This window comes from Agelaius tricolor, unplaced genomic scaffold, assembly GCF_023055355.1.
Source record: "Agelaius tricolor isolate 1412-34295 unplaced genomic scaffold, bAgeTri1.0.p SCAF_10, whole genome shotgun sequence".
Classification (NCBI taxonomy): domain Eukaryota; kingdom Metazoa; phylum Chordata; class Aves; order Passeriformes; family Icteridae; genus Agelaius; species Agelaius tricolor.
The window spans coordinates 30889213-30914354 of record NW_027269270.1 but is presented as its reverse complement, the minus strand read 5'-3'; the positions used below and the strand labels follow the sequence as shown (position 1 = coordinate 30914354).

General features: G+C 40.0%; 1 protein-coding gene across 1 annotated transcript; it reads left to right on the top strand.

The window, feature by feature from the left end:
- Positions 1-63: 63 nt before the first annotated feature.
- LOC139593393 (fibropellin-3-like) lies at positions 64-11847 on the top strand. Its single transcript, XM_071434219.1, has 6 exons — positions 64-109; positions 941-1191; positions 2414-2633; positions 7194-7331; positions 9260-9400; positions 11197-11847. The coding sequence occupies exons 1-6, from the start codon at positions 64-66 to the stop codon at positions 11370-11372; spliced, it is 972 nt and encodes a 323-aa protein (XP_071290320.1). The 3' UTR covers positions 11373-11847.
- Positions 11848-25142: the final 13295 nt, after the last annotated feature.

The following is a 25142-nucleotide window of genomic DNA, read 5'->3' as shown; positions in this document are numbered from 1 at the left end:
ACCTGTCAATTTGTACTGCTGGCTAAAGAGGAAAGGTGCCTTGAGACTGAGGAGGCTTAGGACATGGAGATGAAATTCCTGGCCCAAAAAGAGCTGCTGTCACCTCAGGGTACTCATCTGATCCTACTTTTCCTTGGTTTCTAATTATAAAATGTAATCATTTTCTCTACCTTGTCCTCCTTACCTATGTACATTGAAAGTGTCTTCAGGTAGCATTTATCTTCTACTGCTAAATACCCTTGTAAAATTAGGGGGGTTTATCTTCATCAAGGAAATAGTGAATGTAAACAGCAACCCTGGCAATAACAGTGCCAGTGGTGACATGATGCACACCCCTGTCACTGGGGATGGACACTCTCTGGCACTGAAAATGCCTTTGTTCCTGATGAAATGCCCAACTGGATTCACTCAAACTGCTTGTTTAATTACTCCTCATGGGTAAAGGCAAAAGAGTCTACTCAGTGGAAGGGTGACAATTTATTTTTCCTTCTGAGTTGCCTGCCCAGTTCATTTGTCATTCAGCATTTTGAGATTTATTTTATCTATGTTTAAATGGATGGATGAAAGGTGGATTAAATATGTATGTAAGTATAAGGTACATAACTAATTACAGTTTTAAGAAGAACTGGGACTAGGGGGAGGTTATAGAAATCATGTATTATTTACTCCCATGTATCAGATAGTTCATCAAAATTAATCCAAGTGCAGGATGGGACAAAAATTCAGCATAGGGCACAAAAAAAAAAAAAAGAGGGAGGAAAATGGTGTTCTTTTGGTAAAGCTATTTGCTGCCTCTAACACACAAATCTCTTCCTCCATCAGCCTCTGGGTATGATCTGCATGTTTTCTTTGAGAGCCTTCCTTCAAAGACCCTCACTGAGAACCTTTACGTGGGAGAAACTGGAGTTTATGTAATCATGGTTTCATTTTTGCTGTTTAGACAACCTGCCTCCTGTGTTCCAGGCCCCCTCCAGCCAGCTGCTGACATTTATTGGTGAGAATTTTGTTTACCAGCTAATAGCAGTGGATCCAGAAGGGTCAGCTGTGCTATTCATCTTGGAGGCTGGGCCACGGGATGCCAGGCTCTCTCCTGCTGGCCTGCTCCTCTGGAAAGTGGATTCAGAAGAAATGCAGACCTTTGAATTCACTGTGTCAGATGAGTGCAATGCACAGAGCAGATACTCCATTGAGGTAAGGGAAAGAACACTTGAAAAACAAAACAAACCTGTTTTGTCACGTCAACGCCATTGTGCAATTGTCATCATAGCTAATAATTTGTTAATGTCTTGAAAAAGAAGGCTTCAGCTATTTCCTCATAAGTGTATAATATCCAGCACAGCAATAATGATCAATTAATGGAATAAATATCTCTGAGAACATAGAAACTATATACACAGGGAACAAGAGAGAGTGCTATTGATTGCTGTTTGAAAGAACATTCTTGCAGAGCCTTTTAATGGTTCATTAATCTGCTTTAAAATTCACATTTTGCATCTGGATTGCACAAAAAAAAGCATATAACATAAAAGACCAGGCTTTAGCTATAAAATGGAGATTATAACTCATTCTCAATGATATTTTTAGAGGACGTCTTGCTCTTATGTCTTTACTCCACACTCTAAGTTTCTTGGCAGAGCTTGTGCATGGCTTTGTCTTTATTGTATGGTCTAACATTAATCCTCTGATCAGATAAGCTAATAAAGCAGGACACAGACTCTTGACATAAGAACAGTTTCGTGAAGAAAAGATTTTTATTCCCAGAGATTCCTATTTTTACTCATTCAAACCACAAAATACCAATCTGCTGAACCCACACAGCAAAAGGGAAACTGGAGCCTAGATATGGCTTTAATGGAAATATTTCAAGCTAGACCTGTGTTATCTGGGGGAGATAATGCAGAGCTTTGAATCTGTGGAAATGCAGTTCTTGTACATACGTAAAATACAACCATGGATCTCCCTTTCCTGAAGGGAGACACCAGATAAGGAATGCCACAGTCATGTTCCTGCCTGGGAGACATTTGTAATGTGAAAGAGGAAGGTGGGCAGGCAGGCAAAGAGAAAAGATTTCTCCTTTCTTCTTTGAAGAATAAGGAACAAATTCTGCCCTCAGATACAATGTGAAATCTGCTGTTACAGCAAACAGGATTGGGGTTTTTATCCTTATAAGAAGTCAGAATGTGCCCCTAAATGATGAAAAAAGAAATCCCTTTGAAGTCGAGCTCTCAGTCAAATAAATAAGTACAGTGAGTATAAGACCATCCATCTAGACAAAGGAAATTGAAATAAGTTTCCATAATAGTGGATAACATGTTTGCAGTGCAAATCTCTCCCTTCCTAAAGGGTAGCAATCCACACCCCAGCTGTGATTATTCAGAGGAACCTTACCAGAATCCCCTTTTGCCTTTTCCAGGTCGGAGTGAAGCCCTGCAGCTGCCTCAGTGGTGGCACGTGTGTCACCAACATTAAATACCCTCCAGGCCTTGGTGAATACCTGTGCTTGTGCCCAAATGGATTTGATGGAGAATTCTGCCAGGAAGACATCAGGGACTGCAAATCCAACCCCTGTGGCAGCGGGACCTGCGTGGACAGCGTGGGGAGCTACTCTTGCCAATGCCCCCCTGGTCTGGGAGGTAACACTTCTCTGTTTGCATCTCTGCTTTAACCACAGGTGTTCTGAGCTACAGGATTCTTTGGGTATGGCACCACCAACATCTGCCAAATGGACTGAAAATTTAGTCCTGCTCTTCTGCTGCCATGGCTTAGCTGTAGACATAGAAAAATAATATTTCTCTATCTAATAATGAGGGAAAATGGCCTAAAGCTCTGCTGTCCTGAAATGATCACTCAAGGAGGATGTGAACCTCCCAGATCTCGGTTGCTTCCTGCTCATTTCCCATGGGTTTGTCCATCCATGATGTCATGGATGCAAGGAGATCTCATGGATCTCATGGAGCAAGGAGAAGACTGAGTGAAAGAGAGAAAAGGCAAAGATCCAGGGCCTTTTTGCACTTGACAGGAGGATTTCACTTAATTAAGCTGAGGAAAGAACAAGAATTAAATGAGGTTTCTTAGGTCTAGGAAGAAGAAGAAGATATGGAAAACATGGAAAAATAAATTGTCCTTTAGTCCTGCTTGAAGCTTCATTAAATTTAAGCACTAGAAAATCCCAGTGAGTTGTCAGACATGATGATGAAACAAAATCTAACCCCTGACACTCTTCCAGGCTGGTGCCCTGGAATTACATCCAAGCCAAAACCAGAACAGCTGGCCAAAATGTGATTTTAAGAAATTAAGGAAAGGAAGATGATCACTTAACCCCCTGCTCTGTTCCCATTCTTGAGGTTGGCTGCTGCCAGTGTTATAGGTTTTAAAAATAAAGTAGAAGCAACATCAAATGCACATAATTATTACTGCTTATTGTGCATATATACAGAAAAACAATAATTTTTAAACAGAAGCAGTGAACAGATTTTACTCAGTGGGCAAAGTACCCCTCCTGCCTGTCAGCAGCTTTATTGCTTTGGTCATGTGGGACTGCAAGCCCAGATTGCATTTCTGTAAAATTCTAGCAGAAATGAAAAATAAAAATCCTTCAGAAGTCCATGAAAATGGCCTAAAAGTTCTGTGACACCTCATCTGTGTTGACTCCAGGTAATGCTACCTGATGGCCAAAGCCTGCTGCTGTCCAAAGTCTCTAAAGCACCTGAGACTCCACTGAGGCAAGAGCACACAAGCCTAAGCATGGAGAATAAAGCTCTAACATAGAAGTTTGATCAAAATATAAAAATCCCTAAGCCAACCAAACACATGCAGAATGTCTGTAATCCCCTGGAAAGAACATTCCAATGAGCAGAGGAAAAACTTGGAATTTTTACGGTGTAATTTATGGAGCTACACAATGAGAAAAAGTTTTGATTGGCTGTAAGGAGTTTGATTAAGTGAATAAAAGTCAATATAATTCCATGAGTTAATAACTTCAGTGGACCTGCTGGCTGGAGAGACAAGGGCACACAGAACTTTGATGACAGAGAAAAACCAGGTTCTCCTGCACCTTTAGATCTTGCAAGTTAAATAACAGTGCAAGGGTTTTGTTGTTCTTCCCAAAATGCCAAAACACAAGCAACAAAAGAAAATAAAATAAGATATGATTGAGTGAAAAAGGAATACATCTCAAAGTTTTAATAGCAGGTGAAAAATTATAAACAAGTAGAGCTGCAAGCCAGCTGGGAAGCAGATGATTTTACTTCAGGGCAGCTTCGGTGACAACAATAAAAGCTCATTCTTGATGCTGTGTTTATGCCTCAATTCCCCAGAAAACCATCAATAATCTAATGAGAAGGCAGTGCTGTGCAGCTCAAGTGACAGCACCACTTCCCCATCAAACCTTTACAAATGACAGCAAGCAGGCAGTAGAAACAAGAAGTGAACTTGTGAGAGCTTCCCCAACAGCCCTGCAAGGGAAGCAGCAGCTCAGGTGCACCAGTGTGAGGGTAAAATGTAAGAATGGCAACAAACCAGTAGGAAATCTGAGAGAAGGCTGATCCAGAGTTATTACTGGATTTCTGAGTGTTCAAAGCTCATTCATTTTTCATCTGCATTGTCAACAAGATAACAAAGCTCCCTGTTGTTTATTCTTTTGGCCACAGAAAGCAAGAACATCACCCACCTGAGAACTCATCCTTGATAACTATCCCAATCACAAAATCATTATTTCTTTCCCCATTCAGCAGTGATTAGTACAAAGTTGGGGGTGGGATGGGCAGCAAGATGGAACCACGATTTCATTTTATATTTCAGGAAACTGAAGAAACTCACAGGATCTGTTACTGGTTTCTAATAGCCATAGAGACCCTAAAGGGGATTTTTCTGTTCCTTTAGAGTCAGCTTAATGTGAGCAAAAAATCTTTCTTTGCATCTGTAGGTGGTCAGCTCCTATCGAGGCATGAAAGGACTTTATTTTCTCAAACAACTTCCCATGCAGGGATGGAGAAATATAGCTGGCACACAAACAGATGGTTCAGCCTTGGAATTTGATGAACTTCTATTCCTATTATTTTTATTTGTACTGTAGCAGTGCCAAGACAGTTGAGACTCCCCTGTGCTACAATGCACAGGAGGTCCTGTAAACAGAATAATTGACACTTCTTGGTGCAGTTTCATGTCCATTTCTGCTGCTTCTTCAGCATCATGCAGCCAAGTTTCAGTCTTTGCAAACATTTCTACTTGGATTCATCAGGTTTGTCATTATGCCCACATTGGTCAGACACTGTTTAAAATCTCTGTGTGACAAGCAGTGCTTGCATAGTTTCACCTTTACATCACAAAAACCAGCCAAGGGGCTGAATTTCATCTTGTTATTTATGGTGTTCCTTTGATTTCTGTAATGCCCTTGTCTTTGAGATATGAAAGACAACCCTTTGCAGTGAAAAAAAAAAGAGTATTTAAAGGTGAGAAGGGAAGTATGAGAGGGACCAAGGGAGAAGTGACTGTTGTTACTGGAGCTGGGAACTTTGATCCTCCTCTCATTGTTTATGGTAGCATGTTTAGTCTTTGCATGATACTCAGAGAAAGAAAGTAATTGCTAATTTAATCAGAGGGCTACTCATTCAATATTTTCCATGTGATGTCTAATAATTTCCCAATGCATCACCAGAAATCAGCATCAGAGAAAAGCAGCCTGATGCCAGGAATGTGATAATTGAAATATGATGAAATATAAACAGTCAGCCAAAATTTAACAAGGGAAGGAAAAAGGTATCAATAAATGAAGCAAGAAGCATGAAAACCTTAATAAATTATGTTGAGATGGCACAGGAAAAGGGATGCAGCTTTCTTGCTGCTGCTCTTTTTTTCCTCAAGAAGAAGCAGGCATGGGAAGATGACATTGGCTTTTTAGGCAGCTCAAACTATAAAGAGACTTCAATTTGAGTTTTTCTACAGTGAGATACTATTTTAACATGAAAGGACTAGTGGAAGCTGTCTGCAACGCTGAAGCAATGAGAGATTATGTTGTAGGAGGTGAATAATAATTCTCTGGTTTTATCATCCTGCAATTCATTCCTCTGTGACAAATGTATTTTTTGAAAGAAAAAAAAAAAAAGATTCTTTTATCTTTAGACCTTTTGTCCCAATAAAGCTGGATATGTGATATGGATCAAACCTTTCTGTACCTGGTGCTGTGTGTTGAGGCATGTCCCTGGATTCTCCAGAAGCTGTCCCAATCTCCTTGTTTATTCCTGCAGGGAATAAAATTATATTAAATTAATAAAAGTGGTCAGGGCTGGTTTGTGGCTGCCCCCAGGGCTGTACATCCTGTGACCAGCAGTAGCCAAGCAAGTTTGCCCAAGTGCAGAGACAGCAGCACCTGCAGCCTGGAGAAGTTTTAAACAACATTATATTTGGTTACTCTGCCTCATTGCTGTTCAGATAGTGATTTTATCTTTTGGGTCACCCTCCCTTAATTTGATTCATTAAATCACTCAAAGTTGTGAATTTGAAAATCAGTTGCTTTAAGGGATTTTTAAAACCTTCTTTCTAAATTCAGCAATAGTCAAGAGATACTGTTTTGGATTCAGATCCTGTGGCAGCCTGTCCTCTGAATACCAGCGCTGTGGCTCAGTGACATTTTCAGAATGTTCCTCCAAATTTTGATTTTAAATTGAAAAATTTGGTTTGCTTTTTAGAACTCTGATCATTTTGTAAGTTTTACCTTCAACCAGACTCTATCAGGCCAGTTCACAGTTGTGTGAGGTTCACATGGAAACAGAGAGTACAATAGAGGTCAGTACATGGCTCCTCATATCCTGAAGCCAAAATGGTGAAATTCATGGAGTTCTTCAGTACATGCCAAAGATCTCACATTAACAAGACAACAAAAACAGCAGCAAAGACATGACATGAAGGGGCAATATTAATTTCATTTATGTTTTATGCATTTTTATTTAACATGCACAGCTTTCCATGAGCAGTAGTCTCAAATTCAGCACTTCTGGTGCCAATAATGACAGCAATAAACAGTGTGATAAAAGCAGGTTTAAGTGAGACAGTGGGGAATTTGGCTGGAACATGAGTGACATACCCTGTAATGAGTTTGCAGCTGAGAATTGAGCCTTTGTCTGCTTCAACATTCGAGCTGAACTAAAACCAGGGAACCTTTCCTGATTATTAACTTCCCCTTTGCTTTGCCACAGGGCTCACTTGCCAGGAGGACAAGAATGAATGTGAAGAGGGTCTTTGTTTTCCTGGAGTCTCTTGTATGAATACCTTTGGATCTTATGCATGTGGAATTTGCCCCACTGGGATGGAGGGAGATGGTAAAACTTGCAAATGTAAGTGCTTTACATGATTTATTTTAAGAGATTGGGGGACAATGGGTTCAATTCTACTGCTATAATCCCTAATTGAGTATTTTGCCACTCATTTCAAGTGCAGACCCTTAAATGTACAAATCAGACTATTGTCATGTTATATTAATATGGATATTTGCAAATTGCTCTGCTGTTTTTCATTCTGGTGGAGAAGGAGCACCACGGCCTACAAAAGAGCACTTTACAGATAGATAATGTACCAAGGACACTGCACATTCCCCACTATTTCACTCCTAAATACACATCCATGAGCAAGCATTTGGTGAGCACCTCCAGGGCTGATTTTGCTTTGGGTGAGAGCTGCTAGGAGAGTAAGAGAAAGGCCAATGTGCCCAACCCTTCCATCCTTTCACCTCTGTTTCCAAGGTGTGCTTTCATTAGAGGACACAGCCCAGGGAATGCTTGGCATGAAGTCATTCCTCAGATCCCTGAGGTGAAGGAAAGGGTCGTGAACAGTTTTAGATCTGCTCAATATTTGCTTTTAGAGCAACAGACTCTTCACTGGGGAGCCTACAGTGACTCTGGGACCTTGCCAGTGCACTTGATGTGACTCACACACAGTCTGCTTGTTCCAGTCACATGGACAAAAGCCTTCTCCAAAAGAATTTTTCTTTTTTTTTTAAGCAGAAGGAGATAAATCAACACTTGAAGACTTTTTCGGTTGTTTCTTGGTATTTCCAAAGAAATCCAAGTGGAAGATGCAGATATTTCCTGTGCAGCCATTAACATTTCCTCATATTGACTACAGAAAGGAAAGAAATATCCACTGTAAACAGACTGAGTGGAAGCTGCAGGACCCTGGCACCAGCAGCACTGCTTTTGCCAGATTTACCAAACATTCCTTCAATCACATTGCCAAACACCTGTATATAAAGTTTTCTGTGCTGTATCATTTGGCCACATTGGTTATTTCAAAGTGATTTTGCATCTGTTTCACAAATGCATATTTTAGTGGTTAACTTGATCCACAAAGGAGGGATATACCAAATAATGTGCTTTTGAAAAATGTAACATTTCTTATTTTGCATTTTTTAATTACAGAAAAAAAACAACCTGTTTCTGAAATGGAAGTTTATTAGAAGGAATAAACCTGAGGGCTTATTTGTTCTCCTAGGATAGGACAGAAATCATTATTTTTAGCTCTGATTCAGAAACTTAACATTCCCGCTCTTACCTTCCTTGCCTAAATGAGTATAAAAAGAAGAAGGATTGAAGTTGTTCTGTAGCTTCCAAAGTGAGAAACAGCTCATTGTATTGTTTAATATATATATAAAGAGTCAGAATTTCAGGCTCTACTAAGAGCAAAGAATATTCAAGACACCCAAGGCAATAATTGTTTAGCTTGCAGCACTATCCACATAGACTTTACCCCTAATTCACTACCTTAAAATTATGCAGAAAATCCCATTTTTCAGAGTTTCTTCATGGCATCCACATGCACTTTTCACAAGTGTTTCCATGCACACAAAGCTGGCAGCTGAACTGACTGACAAACACACCCACCAGAGTTTCAGAGAGAAGGAGAGGTTTCAAGGAGAGGCAAAACCCAGCCAGAGCACAGCTCCCAGGGTGAGGCAAAACATCCCCATCCAAGGGGCAGGGCTGTCAGACACTGCTTGACCTGAGCCCAGTAAAAAAATCACAGTGCACATTCAGGACCCCAGACAGGCAAAGTTCAGAATGCTCAGCCATAATAATTTCATAATAATAACTGGTTAAAACTTTGCTGTATGCCAGCAGCTGGACCTGCCTGATCTGCCTTTATTTGCTTGTTGGCTTCCAGGATAAATTTGTGCCAGGTTACCTGATTTGCTGCTGCTGGGGGTTTTTATCATCAATCACAGCTGAGCTCTAACACCTTGTTTTTGTCTCTGTGATATGTTCCACAGCTGTGCTTGCTGCTGATGTTACAGAAGCTTTAAGCAGTGGCAAAGGTGAATTGAACAGGACTAAGGTTAAGCAGCCACTGCAATCCTTAGAGACAAAGGATTCTCCTGTAATTAAGAATTTTAACATAAGTGATAGGCAAGGTAGGTATACAAGGATATAAATCTTTTCCATTTGGGGCAGATTCAGAAATCATTAATTTTAACACCTTAACAGTAAACACAAACTAGCTGTTTATAACAAAAGAAAATTTTAGTTAGAAAAAAACATTCAATACATCAGACTGTGGACTGCTGCTACAATTTGACATGGAAGTGAGGCATTACAACAATAACAATCAGAGTGGTCAGGCTTAATTAGACATCACCACTTCTGAGGTAGGACAAAACCACCCCAAATTATAGTGATCAATGCCAAGCAAGATGATAAAAGTGGCAGCTTATGCCAGCTTGCCATTACCAAGTGATGCTGGTGTTTTATTTCAGTATTTAATGGGCAGGCATTGAATTGCTACTGAGTTTTAATCATGAGATCAACCCAAAGAATGAACTTGCCTGTGGCAGTAGCTTTTCCCAGAGGTGCAGCACTCTCTGATATGGGTGTGCACCTGCACCATGCTTGTGTTGGTCCTGCTCTAATGAGTGTTACATTTTTAATTGATTTTCCAGTGAAAGCAGGCAGCAAAAAATTGAGATTGGTCATATATGTTGTACAGAGACAACAGATAAATAACATATTTTATATGTAAAAATAACATATATGTGTATATATATGTGTGTGCATATAATATATGTATATATTGTATACATATAATATATATAATATATATGTGTATTATGTATAGGTATATATATTATATCTAATATGTGCATGTATTATATACATATATTATATACATATATTATATGTAAAAATAACATATTTTGCATGTAAAATAAAAGGATTTTTTTTCTTACTCTCTTTTTAAAAATATCCGTACCAGTCCAGCCAGCCCATAAGCAGAGCCTGCCTCCTGCAGGTATCCTATATCAGGATACTCTAGGTAAAGTTCAAGAATAATGCAGAAAATACATGAGAATCACGATGGAGACCTCACTGGAAGCAATTAAAAAGGATCTACAACCATCATTAAGATTCTATTCATCATCTGTTCTCTGCCTTGACACTATTAAATACTTCACAGGCAGTTCATATACACTTGCTATTCAGTGACATCATAAGTTCTAAAATATTATATACTACCAGAGTGTCAAATTTTGTACATAGTCCTAAGATAATTAAAGCAGTTTTCTGTAGTACAAGGTTTGGCACATTAAGGATGATTTCCAGATCAGAAACATATGTACTTCACAGTGTAATTTCAAAAGTACAGTATAGGTGCTGTAAGGTTTGATAATTACCTTCCAATTATAAAAGACCAAAAAGATGTCAAATAATACCTTTTCTCACTCAGTTAATCTTTCACTTATGCTGAAAATTACATTTTCTATATTTTACATGATAAATGCCAAACAACTTCGAGTAATAAACTTGAAAACATGCAATTAGAGGACTAATAAATCTTGCTTTAATGAGAAACAGCTGCTCTGTTGCACTGTGCCTACAGGACATTCCCATCTTTGGCTCAAGGTTTGCGAACATTTCGCATTAATTAGACTTGAAAAGAACAAAAGCACTTACAAAGCTTTAGCTGGGCTAAACTTTAGGTATGTGTTTCATCTGATAAATGGTGAATAAATGCTTGACCTGTCCTGTTTTGGCTGCGCAGGGGCTGTGGCAGAGGTGCCACATTCCCATCTTCGGCTCAAGGTTTGCGAACATTTCGCGTTAATTAGACTTGCAAAGAACAAAAGCACTTACAAAGCTTTAGCTGGGCTAAACTTTAGGTATGTGTTTCATCTGATAAATGGTGAATAAATGCCCTGTTTTGGCCGTGCAGGGGCTGTGGCACAGGTGCCCAGCTGTGCCAGCAGGCCGTGCTTCCCTGGAGCGCCCTGCTTTGACCGCAAGCCCCCCTACCTCGGGTACCTCTGTGGCCGCTGCCCTGCTGGCTTTGTTGGAAATGGTCGGAGCTGTACCAAAGTCCCCAGAGCAGGTACGTGCTGGTTTTTTTGAATTTTACAAAGGTTTTGCATAGAAAGGTGTAGGGAGATAGAATATAAGAAAACAAAGATAGCGTAGAAAATAATCTTACCCCAAAGGAGTTGCAGCTGGGCCAATTAGCAAAGATTAGGAACAGGCCTGACTTTAACAGGCCACAGGTGTAAGCAATGAGAAGGAGAGTGCTATAAAAGAGTGGGGTGGTTGAGAAGGGAACTGGAGTCAGTTGGCTGCTTTGTGAAGAAGAGTCAGCGCTCTGAGGAGCTGCCTGTGAGGAAACACCAAGAAGGTGTGAAACTTTTGTGATGAGGAGACAACAGCATGGAACCCCTACAATAAGATGACAACAGAAAGGCTGTGAGACAGTGTGATCTAGCGTGGCACCACAACACTGTGAGCTCTGGGATCAAGTGCTGGTGGCTGTGTTGTGTCGCTCTCAGCTGAGGAGCAGCTGGCAGGAATTATTTCAGCAATACATGGCTCCGTGTAAATCCAGTAGATGAACCACCTCATTTGCTACTGGGGGAATTCTTCATGTCAGGACTTGTTCAGTGGTATGAATCACTACATCTGTATTGAATCACCACATGTGTTTCTGCCATGCACTGGCACAGGAATGCAGGACTCGTTTCCTCCTTAGTAAGATCAGAACATGACGTGATAGATACGTGCCAGTATCGCTCAGCCCTCCTTCTTTCCTAATTCTTCTGTAAGGCATCTGTTCTGCAAGGTGACCTGTGAAGACAATAATAAACAAAGTGTCATGTAAAAAGAACTATACAAATGACTGAAGGCAACAGATAATTAAAGAATTTTTGTAGTATTATTCATAGCCTAAGCAGTAATCTTCCTCGGGGAGCTCTGAAAATCAGCTGCTCCCACTAATCTGTGAGGACTGAAGAGAAGGCCTCATTAAAAGGGTCTTCTGCTGTGGTGAAAGAAAAGCTGTGTCCTGACCTCAGCACAAAGTGGCACTGACACAGCTGTCATCTGATCCTGCTCCCTCTCAATGATATTCCCATAATTCAATGTATGGTTCTATGGCACAGTCTGGATGATTGTCCCATTTTTACTGCCAGGGCTACTCATGTTTATTCCTTAATAACAGCAGTTGCCAGGTTAGATTCCTTGAAATCTTTTTCCTAAGTATTCAAGTCAGAGTGGCTGAAACCTGCCAAAATTGTTCCCTGACCTCCCACACCTGACCAACCCCCCTTCACTTCCCATTCTGTATCCAAATCAATGGCTGTTACCTTGCTGTTATATTTTAACACACTCTATCAAAGTGGGAGCAATTTTACTGCTTAGTGTAGGTATCATCCAATCTCGTGGAACTATAAATTGATTTTAGCCAGTTCTCAGAATCTAAAGGTCACAAAAATAAACTCAACATTTTTCTCTCCCTAGCAATGAGTATGTACAAAGTATTACTTAGTCTGCCAGCATCACTAAGCCAGCTATTGACTCTTCTATAACTTGGGGAAGCTGTAAAAGTGGTTGAGGAAGAAAAAAAATCATTGTGCATATAAATAACTTTTCTGTTATTGCCCAAAGCTGAGCCTTGTCATTAATGGGATAATGGGACACACATTGTGCACCCCAAAGGTCCTTTAAATGCTGTTGAGTAGAGCAGGCATTCTACAGCTGCAGGTATTGGTACAGTAAATCAGGCACACTTACACTGTGCTTATATAAACATTAACCAATAAATTTGTCTGTGTTCTGGAAAGGGGAATGCAGAGAGAAGCTGCCATTTGCTGTGATTCATACCTGCCATATACAACTCCAGGCAAAGATTTAAGAAATATCCCAGGTATCAGGACCTGAAACAAGTACATGCTTCCTTCAAAAGTGAGCTGTACATCAGAGGCAGGGGGATTTTTTTACATTTTTCTCTTGAATATGCAAACTGAGCCAGGACTTCATGCTGGAAATGATGCCAGCTTGAACACTTCAGGAAGGGAATGAAGAGGAATTATTTTTTTTGTTCCAACAGAAGCTTATATTCACTCCTGTGAATTATATCACAATGCAAGCAATGAGAATCTTGTGCCTCAAGGTTAAATGAGAGTAGTCATTTGTTTTAATACTTAGAAATGGAAGCAATTGTTGCAGCTTTAGGAGTGTCCTAATTTATGGCCAAAATGATGGGTTTAACTCTGCTTCCCAAGTGCTTTGCCAGTAGAAGCAGAAGTATTGTATAGCATTGATTATTAAAAGATATCAGACAAAAAAGAATTAACTCTCAATTAAATTTATGTACAGTTGTGGATTATGATTATTGTGAAATCCTCCCTGTTGTAATAATAGCTTCTATCCCTTGTAACTTATGCCATCAGTCTTCAAATGAAACAGAACAAATCCTCTTCAACTTGCCACAGTGCCCATGAAGGTACTGAGATTATGTGCCACTTCTTTCCAACTCAAGTAATTTTAATCTAAAAATGCTCCTGCTAATCCCTATTTTGTACTTTTATTGGCTGCTTTTCACATGAAATTATAGTCAATTGCAGTGATTTAAGGATTAAAGGATAAGTATTTCTTCATACCAAAACCACAAAAATTACCCAACTGCCTTTGTAGGCTGCTGAGGAGAAAAATATTCCAGAGGAAAATTGTTTCCTAAGTCAGTGTTTGATGAGCTGCACCCAAAAATTCCTTCAATTTTGATTTATAATCAACAAAGTACCATTTCCTCAGCATTGATATGTGATAGGTATTCATCTCTTGAAGTGCCTGACTTACTGCAAACTATGTAACTCTAAAAATAAGTTTCTGAGCTACATTTATCTGCTCTAAAAATGCAGGGCCTCATTCTGTTCTCACATATTTTACCTGGCTTATATCTGTAGTTTGTACCACTTTAAACAGACCAGACTTGGTTGCAATTTTCTTTGAAGTACATCAGAACAGTCTTAAAGAAAAGCCAGTATGGAATTTCACATATAAAGGGAAGTGATTTTTTTTTTTTTTTAAACAGATTCTCCTATCAGAAACAAAAAGCTACTCCTGTCCCTTTCAGACCCATAAAGCAGGTATCCTACATTTATGTAAAAATTTACTAGCAGGGTCAAAAGTCCCTTAAGTCTGCTGGCATTGCAATAAAGAGGAAAGCCTGAGGAATTTAAATCTGTCCAGGCTTCCCTGGGCACATTTCACTTTTGTATAAAATATCTGTTTCTTTTTTGCTAGAAGAGGCAGATCTAGTAAATCAAACCACCCAGTATCATTGGTCATACTGTTGGCACAAAGAAAATGAATATATCCTAATGGGGATGCTGGTGATGCTCCTGCACGCTGCAATATCCGTTCTGCTCAGGAGCTGTGGATATTTCTGCAGACTGCTTTCATCACTCACAGTCACACAGATACCCATCTGTTTGCACTTTCTTTAGCAGGTTGGAGAGGTTGGTGTCATCACAAAGGATTTATTTTTTAACTATTAGTAAATCAGCAATTTTACTGGACAAAGCAGTGCCACATCCATCACCCATAAAAGATTGTTTGTTCAGAGCCAGCTCTTCCTGCCTCTCCTGGTTTAGGCAGCTGAAGATCAAGGGAGGGAGGTGATTTTATGATCTCTGTAATCGAGTTCTGCTTTCCCATTCAGAGCAGCACTGCAAGATCTCCTGTCATAGCAGTTAATTTGCAGTATTGTAGACATTTGGCACTTGCTGTACTTTTGCATGTGCAGCTATTTGTTATGTTTATGTGCTCTGTGCTTCACACTCCTCCAGTGTCTGCACTGTGCATCTGAATTCACTTTGATTTTACATCAGGGAGACCTCTGTCACCCTCTCATTTGCACCACTGTCAGATCAACATCAAGGTGTGGATTTAAAAGGAGAATGAAACATTTTGAAGTACAAGAAGGTGTGTGTCTTTAAACACACGCTGCTCAAACACCAGAGGAACATGTTCACCTTAAGTTTTGCATTCTTACATTTTAACTTGGAAATCACTTCTGTCATTATTAGCACTCATCATTAATCACTACCTATGAAAAATAAATATCTCCAGTAAGAGCTTTGGTCACTAACTCAAGGTTTCAAGTCTGGAGATAACTGCACAAGTAAGGACTTCTTACTGCCTGGAACCAATCAAATGATTTTGTTTCAAGAGATGACTGAGGAATGTAATAGATTCCTTTCATCTTTTATCTAACAGAATTGATGAATTTGCATTAAAAAGATCAAGGCCCAGCTTCCAGTCTCACTTACCCCAGTGTAAATCATGAGTGACTCCACTGAGCAAGTAGCATTACCCTAATGGACTGAGCTGAGCACAGCTCCTGGAAGACACAAAAAGCCCCTGTTAAGGCAGGCACATCACACACAGGACCTTTAAATCCAAGTTCTGTGTGTACCAATAGGTGTAGATAAAAGGCAAGCACTGTTCAGCATTCAGAGGGTGCTCTGCAAAGAGGAGCTAACCCATCCTGATGGGGTTTATGCAACAAGTTACACGGCCTGAATGAAGGCAGGGATGGAGATGCTGCAGCCATCAGCTGTGAGGTTGTCTCAGATCCTTGCAAACACAAAACAGAAACACTGAACACACAGCAAAGGATACTCTGATCTGCCTCTGTGGGGTAAGAGCTCTCAGCTCTGCCTCTGGGCTCCAAAACTGGGAAGCATTGAATGTAATTAAATGGCTTCCAGCTCCTAGCTGTGACTCAGGCCATGGAAACTCTGTCCACAATCCATGCCTGGAATGCATGGTGGGAGCTGCTGATCCCTTTCAGAAACACAGTTTCAGTGTTTCTAGCTGGGGTGTATTTCAGGACAAAATGTACATTTTTTTCAGATGGAGCAGTTAGGATGTAAAGATGTCTCCTTCAAGGGGTATGTGATGAAATGGCCACTGAAATGGGGTTAGAAATGCCACACAAAGACATTCCATATAAATTTGGTCTTATGAAAGAGTCAGTTTTGCAAATGGCATACCAGTTATCTTCACATGAGGCCTGGATCAGCCTGGCATTTTGGACATAAGCTCTGACCCTTTCCTGCCCTCTGAGTCTGTAATTGCCACTGGAAATCCACTCCTGGGCTTGTCAAGACAGAAAAGGAATCAGAAAGAGTCTTTCTGATGTCTTTCTCCTCCTTAAGGATACCTCATAAAATATTAAGTATTTTCAGAAAAATATCAAGAGGCCTTTACAGTATATGTCATGACCCAAACATAACAACCAAAGTAGACACAGTGGGAAGAATATGTTTAGATAATTTAAAAGATAAATGGTCTCCAGCTTCACTGATCCATACACTCTGTCAATCCAGAACTTGTTAAGTGCTTCCAATACAGATGATATATTTAGGAAATGATGTAGCTCAGCAATAGAAGACCAATGAAGCCCAAGCCATAAAACCACTAGGGAAGAGGACTCAGCTATATGCCATGAATAATATTTACATTCAATCAGAATATCAAGTACAGATTACATTTCTCTCCTACCAAGAATGTGCCACCTTTTGCTTAAGCAATCACTGGGCCATCATGACTTTTAAGTGATAATAACAACTCAGTCTCCAACAAATAATCTGCACAGGATACAGGCTCAGTAGTTTTTTACATTGACAGAGCAGAGCAAGATTATCTTCTCTTAGAATTTCCAGGCTCATTTAATCATCCAGCTATAATAGCACACGGCTTTTAAAGGGAGCCAGCCCTGTTTGCACAAATTTGACAAGATTTCTGTTTTGTTAAAGGCACTTAAAGGCCCCTTTAGAACTGGAAGTAACTCAGACTGGACCAATATCCTGGCCCCATTAAAGCAACACAAGAGTCTTTCCACTAAGGGATAAAGCAAAGAAGGCTTTGAAGAGAAAGGACTCGGAAACAACACAGAACACAACACAGTACAGGGTTTAAATAAAAATAGGTGTCAAATATACAGATTTACCATGGTCAGGAGAAATTTAGGACCAGTTCCTAAACATCTTTCTGGTTTTGAACAGGTATATAAAGGTATAGTAGGACTTCACAGGACTTTCTTGCAGAACCAGGGGATGTCCCCTGCCAAATCACGTGAATTTTGCCCCAAATATTACACATCACATGAATGGGGTTGGTTCATTCCTGAAGGGACACAGCAACAGCCTATAGCCAACACAAGGCAAATGATCCTCTGGGATGGAGGAGAAAATCACTGCCCATGCTGATAATATGTTAGATTTAGAATTTCAGAGAATCAGAATAACAGTGTTGGAAGGGACCTCAAAAGATATCCGGTCCAAACTTTGTTTTCTCAAAGAGAACTAGCTAAATTCTTCTTTGCCATACCATCTGAAATCTTATTATTCTAATTCCTTGCCTTTTGCTTTCTAAATTGGGAAGAAAGTCTAGGTACTTGTCAACCTAATCAGCTGAAATTGTGAAGAATTCAATAAAAACATGAATTTACTGAGAGTATTTATACATGCTTACACAATTTTTAAATAGATTCATTACTGGTTCCCAGTAAGGCATAGTTCACTTTGTGTCTTGGCTTTCATATGTAAAATAGCTCAATTTTTATATGTTTACAGCCCAAAACAACATAATTATTGTTTTAGACCATTTATTTCTTGAATTGAATAAAAGAAGTTTTTTCGGTAATTTATTCTTTGCTATTTCTTTGCTGAAATACTTTGAAGTATTTCAGCTATTTTTTTCTTTGAAGAAATATTAGGGCTTTTCTTCTGAAGAAATGAACTTTCTTTATAATCTATTATTACTCTTCTAAAGGATTCTACATAGATATTTCAGAGTATTAGACAGGGATGCTTCAGAAATGATCTTCCTTAATTTAGCCTATTTTGTATATATCTATCAACCTGTTCATGCCATGAGAGAGTCTGAAGGCCCATGAGGCATCACCAGATAAGAACACAGTTTCTATTAATTTTTCCATCTATCTCACTTCTGAGAAGTAAAACATACTGTCAATTCTTGAATAGAAAATATAATTTGGTTCCATGAACTCAATCTTACCACCACCTTTGTAGCTGCTGAAATAATGCAGTTTCAGGCTCCAGTAATTGCAGGAGGCAGAACACAAAAGAGGAGGGGTAAAAGTTCCCACTTGAGAGATGGACAAGGGGCAGTGAAAGGAAGGGTGATAAATCAGCTACAGGGGGATTAAGTGGGAGAGCCAGGGTGTGTTTTGAAACACAACCACACTTCTCCCTCTCTTCCTGTTTTCTTGGCTGGGAATTGAGAGGAAAGCACAGGAAGGGCACTTCTGAAAGCAGCAGCAGAGGAGGGGTTAGACCCAAGGAATATAAAGAGCACGGAAGGAGATCTGGCAACAAAGCAGTGAGAGGAGCACGGCTCCTGTGCCAGGGGTGAAAGCACTTCAAACATCCTGAGGTTTTTTCCAACCCACATGAGGGAAGTTTTCAATTAAGTCTTGAAATAAACTGGAAGGTGTTCGAGAAACCATTTTTAGTAAAAACATAGCAGGTTTATAAATTTATAAATCTCCATAGGCAATCAAAAAAACCCAAAGATACTGATAAAGGAAATTGTTGGTAGTGAAGGGGAAAAAATCCTTGTGTGGGGAGCATGTTCATATCTTTACAATCAGTAATTCTTACACCATTTTAAAAATGCTGTCTCTTGTGACCCTAATGGTAAAATTTGTATTGAAAGCATACAGAAGAAAAATCACAAAAGAAATAAAGAAAACCCCCCAGCAAAGAGTCTGAAAAGAAAGAGCTCAAAATACATTATTTTCCTCAAAGACCCATTTTCTCTCATGGTGTTAATCATCTCCCTGTGCTTTGCCTGTATATGATGTCTAGTCCCAAGAATCTTACTTGGAAAGCAGATCCACATAAGAGAGGGAAATGTAATGTATTAGGATACATTTCATATTTAAAGCTGTTTCATCAGTTTCAGACTTGAGTGTCAGACTTGGACTCCAGCTCATGGCCTAACAGTGCTCTTATCTACCCAGGAGGCCAAGAAAGGAGCTGATCACTTAGATCTATGAGAAATCTGGCTTAAATGATTATAAACTAAGGCACTATTAGTGCCCCAACTCTTTGTTCTTCTTAGTTTTTTCTGTCATGTATTCTTCATAATTATCTTGAATTAATCTCCACAATCTCTTAAACGTCATGAAAGGTTTTCTGTTTCTTAAACTCTAAATCATAATGCTTTCTATTGCAAAAATTTTACAAATGGAAAAATATTCCTAATTTAAAAAGAGCCATACCTTAACAAAATCTTTCTAACAATTGTTTTGTATTTGTTCAGTATGAAAGGGCTAATCTTTATGTACTCCTTGACACATCTTAGATCAGACTGAAAACTTTGTCAAGCAGTCAATAATATCATTTGTATCTTCATGAGCAGTTTCTTTCCTGGCCAGCCATCTCAGAATCCCCATTTTCTTTAAAGACAGCAGTTAATAAATTGAGATGTCAATTATATTGCTCTGAAAACCTTGAAGCAAATGAACTGCACAGTGATGCAAAAATTATAAATGACCTTTAATGTGACATGAGCAAACTCACTACCTCACACTCAGGTAATATTTTCTGGTATACTCACATAGGTTTTCAACATCCCAGAACTGGAAAAGGATCTAGAAACTGGAAAAGGATCCTGGAACTGGAAAAGGTCTAGACTCACTTTGATAGCAGAGTCTAGACCCCCTTCCATTTGTGGGAATCATTTACTCTGAACACAGAAAGTCTCATAGACAAGGTTTAGTGGGTGAGCTGACTGAAGATCCCAGGTTTTCTCTTCCCCACGAGTGTTGTGTTAAAACAGAATGATTCTGTATTTCATTGGCACAAGACAAATTTGCCTTGCAAATTCTGAATGGTGTTAGGGAATTGTGTATGTGCAGCTGCAGCCACGTTGGCAAACAGAGTCTGGAGCAGAGGAGTTGTTATAATCAGAAGTGGCTGAGTGATGCAGAGTCCACAAACTATTCCCTGCTGCTCATGATTTTGGTAGGTGAAGGGGAAGAAAATTGCTCACCAGACAGCAACATCAGCGACACAATCTCATTTTCTATCAGGCTGAAAGAGCTCAGGGATAGTGAACTAGATGTTCACCTTTTAATTTCATCATTAAAGCATCAAGTGAGTAAATTTGCCCATCACAGAAGTGGTGGTTGGAGAGCACAAGGACTGAATACTCCTGTACAGATGGAGAGACAGTCGTGTGACTGCTCTGCTCTGTGCTAAGCTGTGTGGATGTGAGGCACACCACATTTGATTTTTCCCTTTTTTACATTAAAAAATATGTCAAGCATCATTAGATCAAAAATTAAGCTCCTATCTAAATTTACATTAATATCCCAATCACAATGAGTCTTTGAAATGTTTTTTTTGGAAGTAACTCTTTGTAAAACTGGGGAGGTTGAAGCTGTATTTCACTTAAAGGTGGTGAGGAATTGATTCTGGGAGTTACTGGTTGTGCTCGTAGGAGAAGGGATATGGTGACTGGGAATTACACCCAGCATCTAATATGGGGAGCCTCTGGATGCTTAAGAGGAAGGAAAGTAGAATCAAAACTGCGTTACTGAATATTTAGGAGAGTGAAGACATTAGGGTATCACTGGATGGCAAAACAAGAGATGTAGGAATTAAACACACTCTGAGTAGAAAGAAAGTAATGCCAGAACATAATAATATAAAATAGGAAACTAAGAGTTGATGAAAAACCAGAATTTCCCTGGAGCATCCTATTGACAGCTGCTCCTGTTTCCCTTTTCTCACTCAGTAAATACAGAAACAAATATTAACATGAAAACATACAGAGGGAAATGGGAATGTCCTTAGCACTCTAGTAACAAGACTTCTTAGACCAGTGTAATTTTTCTGCTCTCTCTTGACATTTTAAATAAGATTTATGTGCTGGTAGATGTCTCAAATTTTAAATGATGACCCACACAGTGTAATATGTCAAAAGAGCATTTCTCTGCCAACATTCTTCTGAATGAGAAATGGGCTGGACAGCAGGTACTACTAAATGTTAATAGCTCTAAAACTACACAAATTGTAAATTTATTGAATTGTGTTAATAATGAATCCTTAAACTGCTCACAGAATTCTGAAGGAGTTGTAACTCAAGCAGAGTTAAAGGTGCCCATAATCCACTGAAGTCACAGCCAGAAGTGGCCACAGCCAGAGGAGTTTAAGGAGAAGGAGCCAGTCTCCACCTGAAGATCAGATTGGTTTGGGGCATTTTATTAGATTAAAAGAGAGAGAAGCACTTGAGGTTACATGGTGATGCTCAAATCATTGCATAAATATAAAGTTACACTCATATTTAAAACCCAAAAGGAAAGTTTCTAACTCTAACAGCTGCAAAGAGAAGCATGGCAGTGGAAAGGTGATAAATACTGATATCTGCAGGAAGCTTAAGCAAGTGTTTGAAGTGCCAGCTGCCAGTTTTGGTCAGGATGGGGCTCCAAGGCACGTGGCTTGGGAAGAACTGTGTGAAGGTTTATATGTCTAAGCCCAGCAGAGATGTGGGGGAACAGCACCAAGGAATATGGAAACCAGCCTGGTGCACCCTAGGCAGGCTGTGAAATGTGTGCTGCTTCACTGGGAGCAGAAATAGTTGGGGTCAGAAGGGGACGTGGCTTCTCTTAATTCCAGTCTGGATCTGGTCTTTTTTTTTTAAGACTGTAAATGTAAAAAAAAAAAAAAAAAAAACAACTCCAATCGAAAAAATCATAAACTCAGAAGAGAAAAAATAGATTGGATTTCTTTTCTGTTTCAGAATGTTGAGATCTCACCCTGGGTTTAAGAGATGTCAAGTGCCTTCTCTGTGAATGGCTGTTTTCACCAGCCTCAGTGGTCATTTTTATTCCCTTGGGAATGATGTGGATCCTACAGATTTGCTGTGCCTTAGCAACACCATGATGGCACTGGAGAACCAGGGGCTGCCTGAGACAGTTCTGATTTGTGAAATCCCAGTGGGAAACCCTGGGAAAACCAGAGGCTGGAGGGTCGCAGGCTGGGGTACCCCTGCACCAAAGGGATGGAAAGTGTCCTGGTGTCCAGTTGGATGAGGGATGTTAAACCTGTGTCTCTGAAATTTGCTCTCTGTCACCCTTGCTCCAATGTCCCCAAGAGGGGGGACAGCAGAGGGATCTGTCTTTTTGGGACCTGATCCATACAGGAATGATCTCTGCTCACAGAGCATCAATAAGAACAGAGGTCCTGCCATGCCCAGCTGGAGCAGAGCAGCAGCATCTCAGTCTCTTATCTACTTCCATGAAAAATAAACTCAGTCATTCCACTGCTGCCCATCTCCCTGTTAGTTTAGGCAGAAATACTGACAGGGAGTGAAAATGTGGGTTTGTTCCATCATATAACATTGAGCACTTCACCTTGAGGGGTTTTTGTGGTGATTTCACCCAGTCCAATATGCAATCATAGGCTGGCATAGCAGGGAAAACCAGATTCACCCACTCACAGTGTGCATTGATAATGGGTTACCCGTTTGAGGATATTGATCAACAGCAAGGAAAATAAATTGAAGTAATGCAGGATTTGAGGAAAGCTGCTGACTACAGACAACTGAGTCTGCACTCTTTTGGTTTGCTTTCTTTGTTTAAGCTTATTTAGATACTTGGAGGGCTGCAGAAAGAAATTTTCAGGTATTCCAGAGAAAAATCTATCATGTTCTTACCTGAACTAAATTGCATACTATCAATACAAGCAAAATCTGAAGCAATGAAAGCTGAGAGGGCACTCTGGTCAACAGCCTTGAATGACACCAACATCTCATGAAGTTTAGTCACCTCTACAAAGTGGCTGAGAGACCTTTATCAGTATATATCATAATGAATGACCAACAAAAATGTGTCACTACTCTTCATTGGTAGCATTTGAGATGTAAAAAATTACCTTATCACAGAAATACTCCAAAAATATGCTCCCCCTTACAGGGAAAGATGAAGTTTATTTGAAGGATGGGTATCTCACCTCTATTATCTGCTAAAGAAATAAAAGATTTCTCTTTCTCAGGTAGTCAGTCTGATCCCCTTACTAGTTACTCAAATTTTATTGGGAGGAAAACCCATTTAATTATGACACAGTAGAAGGAGCTCAAAGCTATAATCAGGGCTCATTTTGGAAATTTGTCAGAGAGGTCATTCAGCCCTTCACTGTCATTCCTGTTGATTTCTTGTCCCTGAATCAAATTTTCTAAGGGCTATAATGATCATCTATTACTGATAATTTTCTGTAGAGATACTTCTTTCATCTTTCTCTCATTCATTCATTTTTAAAAATCCTTTGACTTCTCCCATCCTCACATGCTCTTGTTGCTGATGTCCTCCTGCTTCATCATCTCTGTTCTCCTATTGTGTGTCCCTCATCATTCACCAGCCTTACTTTGGATACTGAAATCCATGTATTTGCCTTCTGCTCCACTAAATACACATATTTACCTGCTGATGGCCACAGCTCGATCCAGCACCACTGTAAATCTCCAAAACATTGTGCTTCAGGGCAATAGAAACTCATCAGCTGCCAGCAGAATGACACTATTTATCAGCCAAATAAACACTGCTTTGGCTGCCAGGATTTGTTTTGGTCCAGTCAATGCCCTAACTTTCATCTGACCCTTGCCAAGCATCCGAATCTCTTTCCTTGCTAAATATGGTTAAGATCTCCATCAATGGGAGTTTTTAGAAAGTGATTAATATTGATATTTAAAGAAAGAGGTGCATCCTGCATGGGGTTAACCCCAGAAGCAAGTGAGGGTTGTTGTTCAGGATCCAATATATTCCATATCCTACAGAGTGAATGTGCCAGAACCGGTTAAAAATAGCCTCTTCCATTCATTAGCGTCAGCAGATGGCCATTAATCTTCCTGAAAGTATTGATTCAAGCTCCTCGTCTCCACTTTCAAGGCCCTTCACAGAGTCCCCTCTGCCCATCTATCATCCCTCCTTACACAGCTGAAAAGGTGGCTGGCTTTGGGACAAGTGGGTGACAGTAACAAACCGGCCGCTCCCTCGCATGCTGCCCCTGACGCCTGCGGGGAGCTGTACGCAGCACCAACAAAGCTCTTCCATTTGTCTCCTTTAAAAGCTCTCCTAAAACTTCCCTTTGCCATCAGAAGGGCTGCAGAAGCATTCCAGAGTCACCCACGGGTGTGATGGCACTGGAGCCTCTCCAGGGCACGCTCTTGCCAAGGGCCATGTTGACACCGTGTGTTTCTCCACCTCCAGCACCTGTCTGTGCCAAGCTGTGGTGTTCTGTCTCCTTGACTCTAAGAGCTGGAATGCAAACTCTGAGTTATGCCCTCAGAGCATTTCCCAGCACAGGCAGGTAATAAGAAGCAAATCCTGGCTCAGGAGGTCAAGAACTGGAAGATTCTCCACAAAAAAGGTGCACAGTACCAAAACCTCATGCACTAGTTCAAGCCAAAAATTAGTAAAGCAGCAGGGCAAGTTTTTGCTTGGCTGCAATTTAACCCCTGCATGTCAGCCCAGTGCTGCAACTCAAATAATGCCTGACCTTCCCTGAGACTTGCTACTAAAAATATATTTCATCTGGTTCATGAATACCACCCTTTGAGGGTCATCACTGCAGTTCCCTATGCATCAGTGCTGGTGTCACCCACAGCAGACAGCCCCATATAAGTGCTAAACCAGTTGGAATAAACATCCCTGTAATATCTGATAATTAACTCTTTTACTTCTAGAATTGATGTTCTGTTGTTTGCTCCAAGCCCAAAAGTTCACTGTGGTTCCTTTCAACTCTAGACCAGCAAATTTAGCTAATATATCTCTTCCTTCTGCCCTAGTTTCAAGATCTTTCA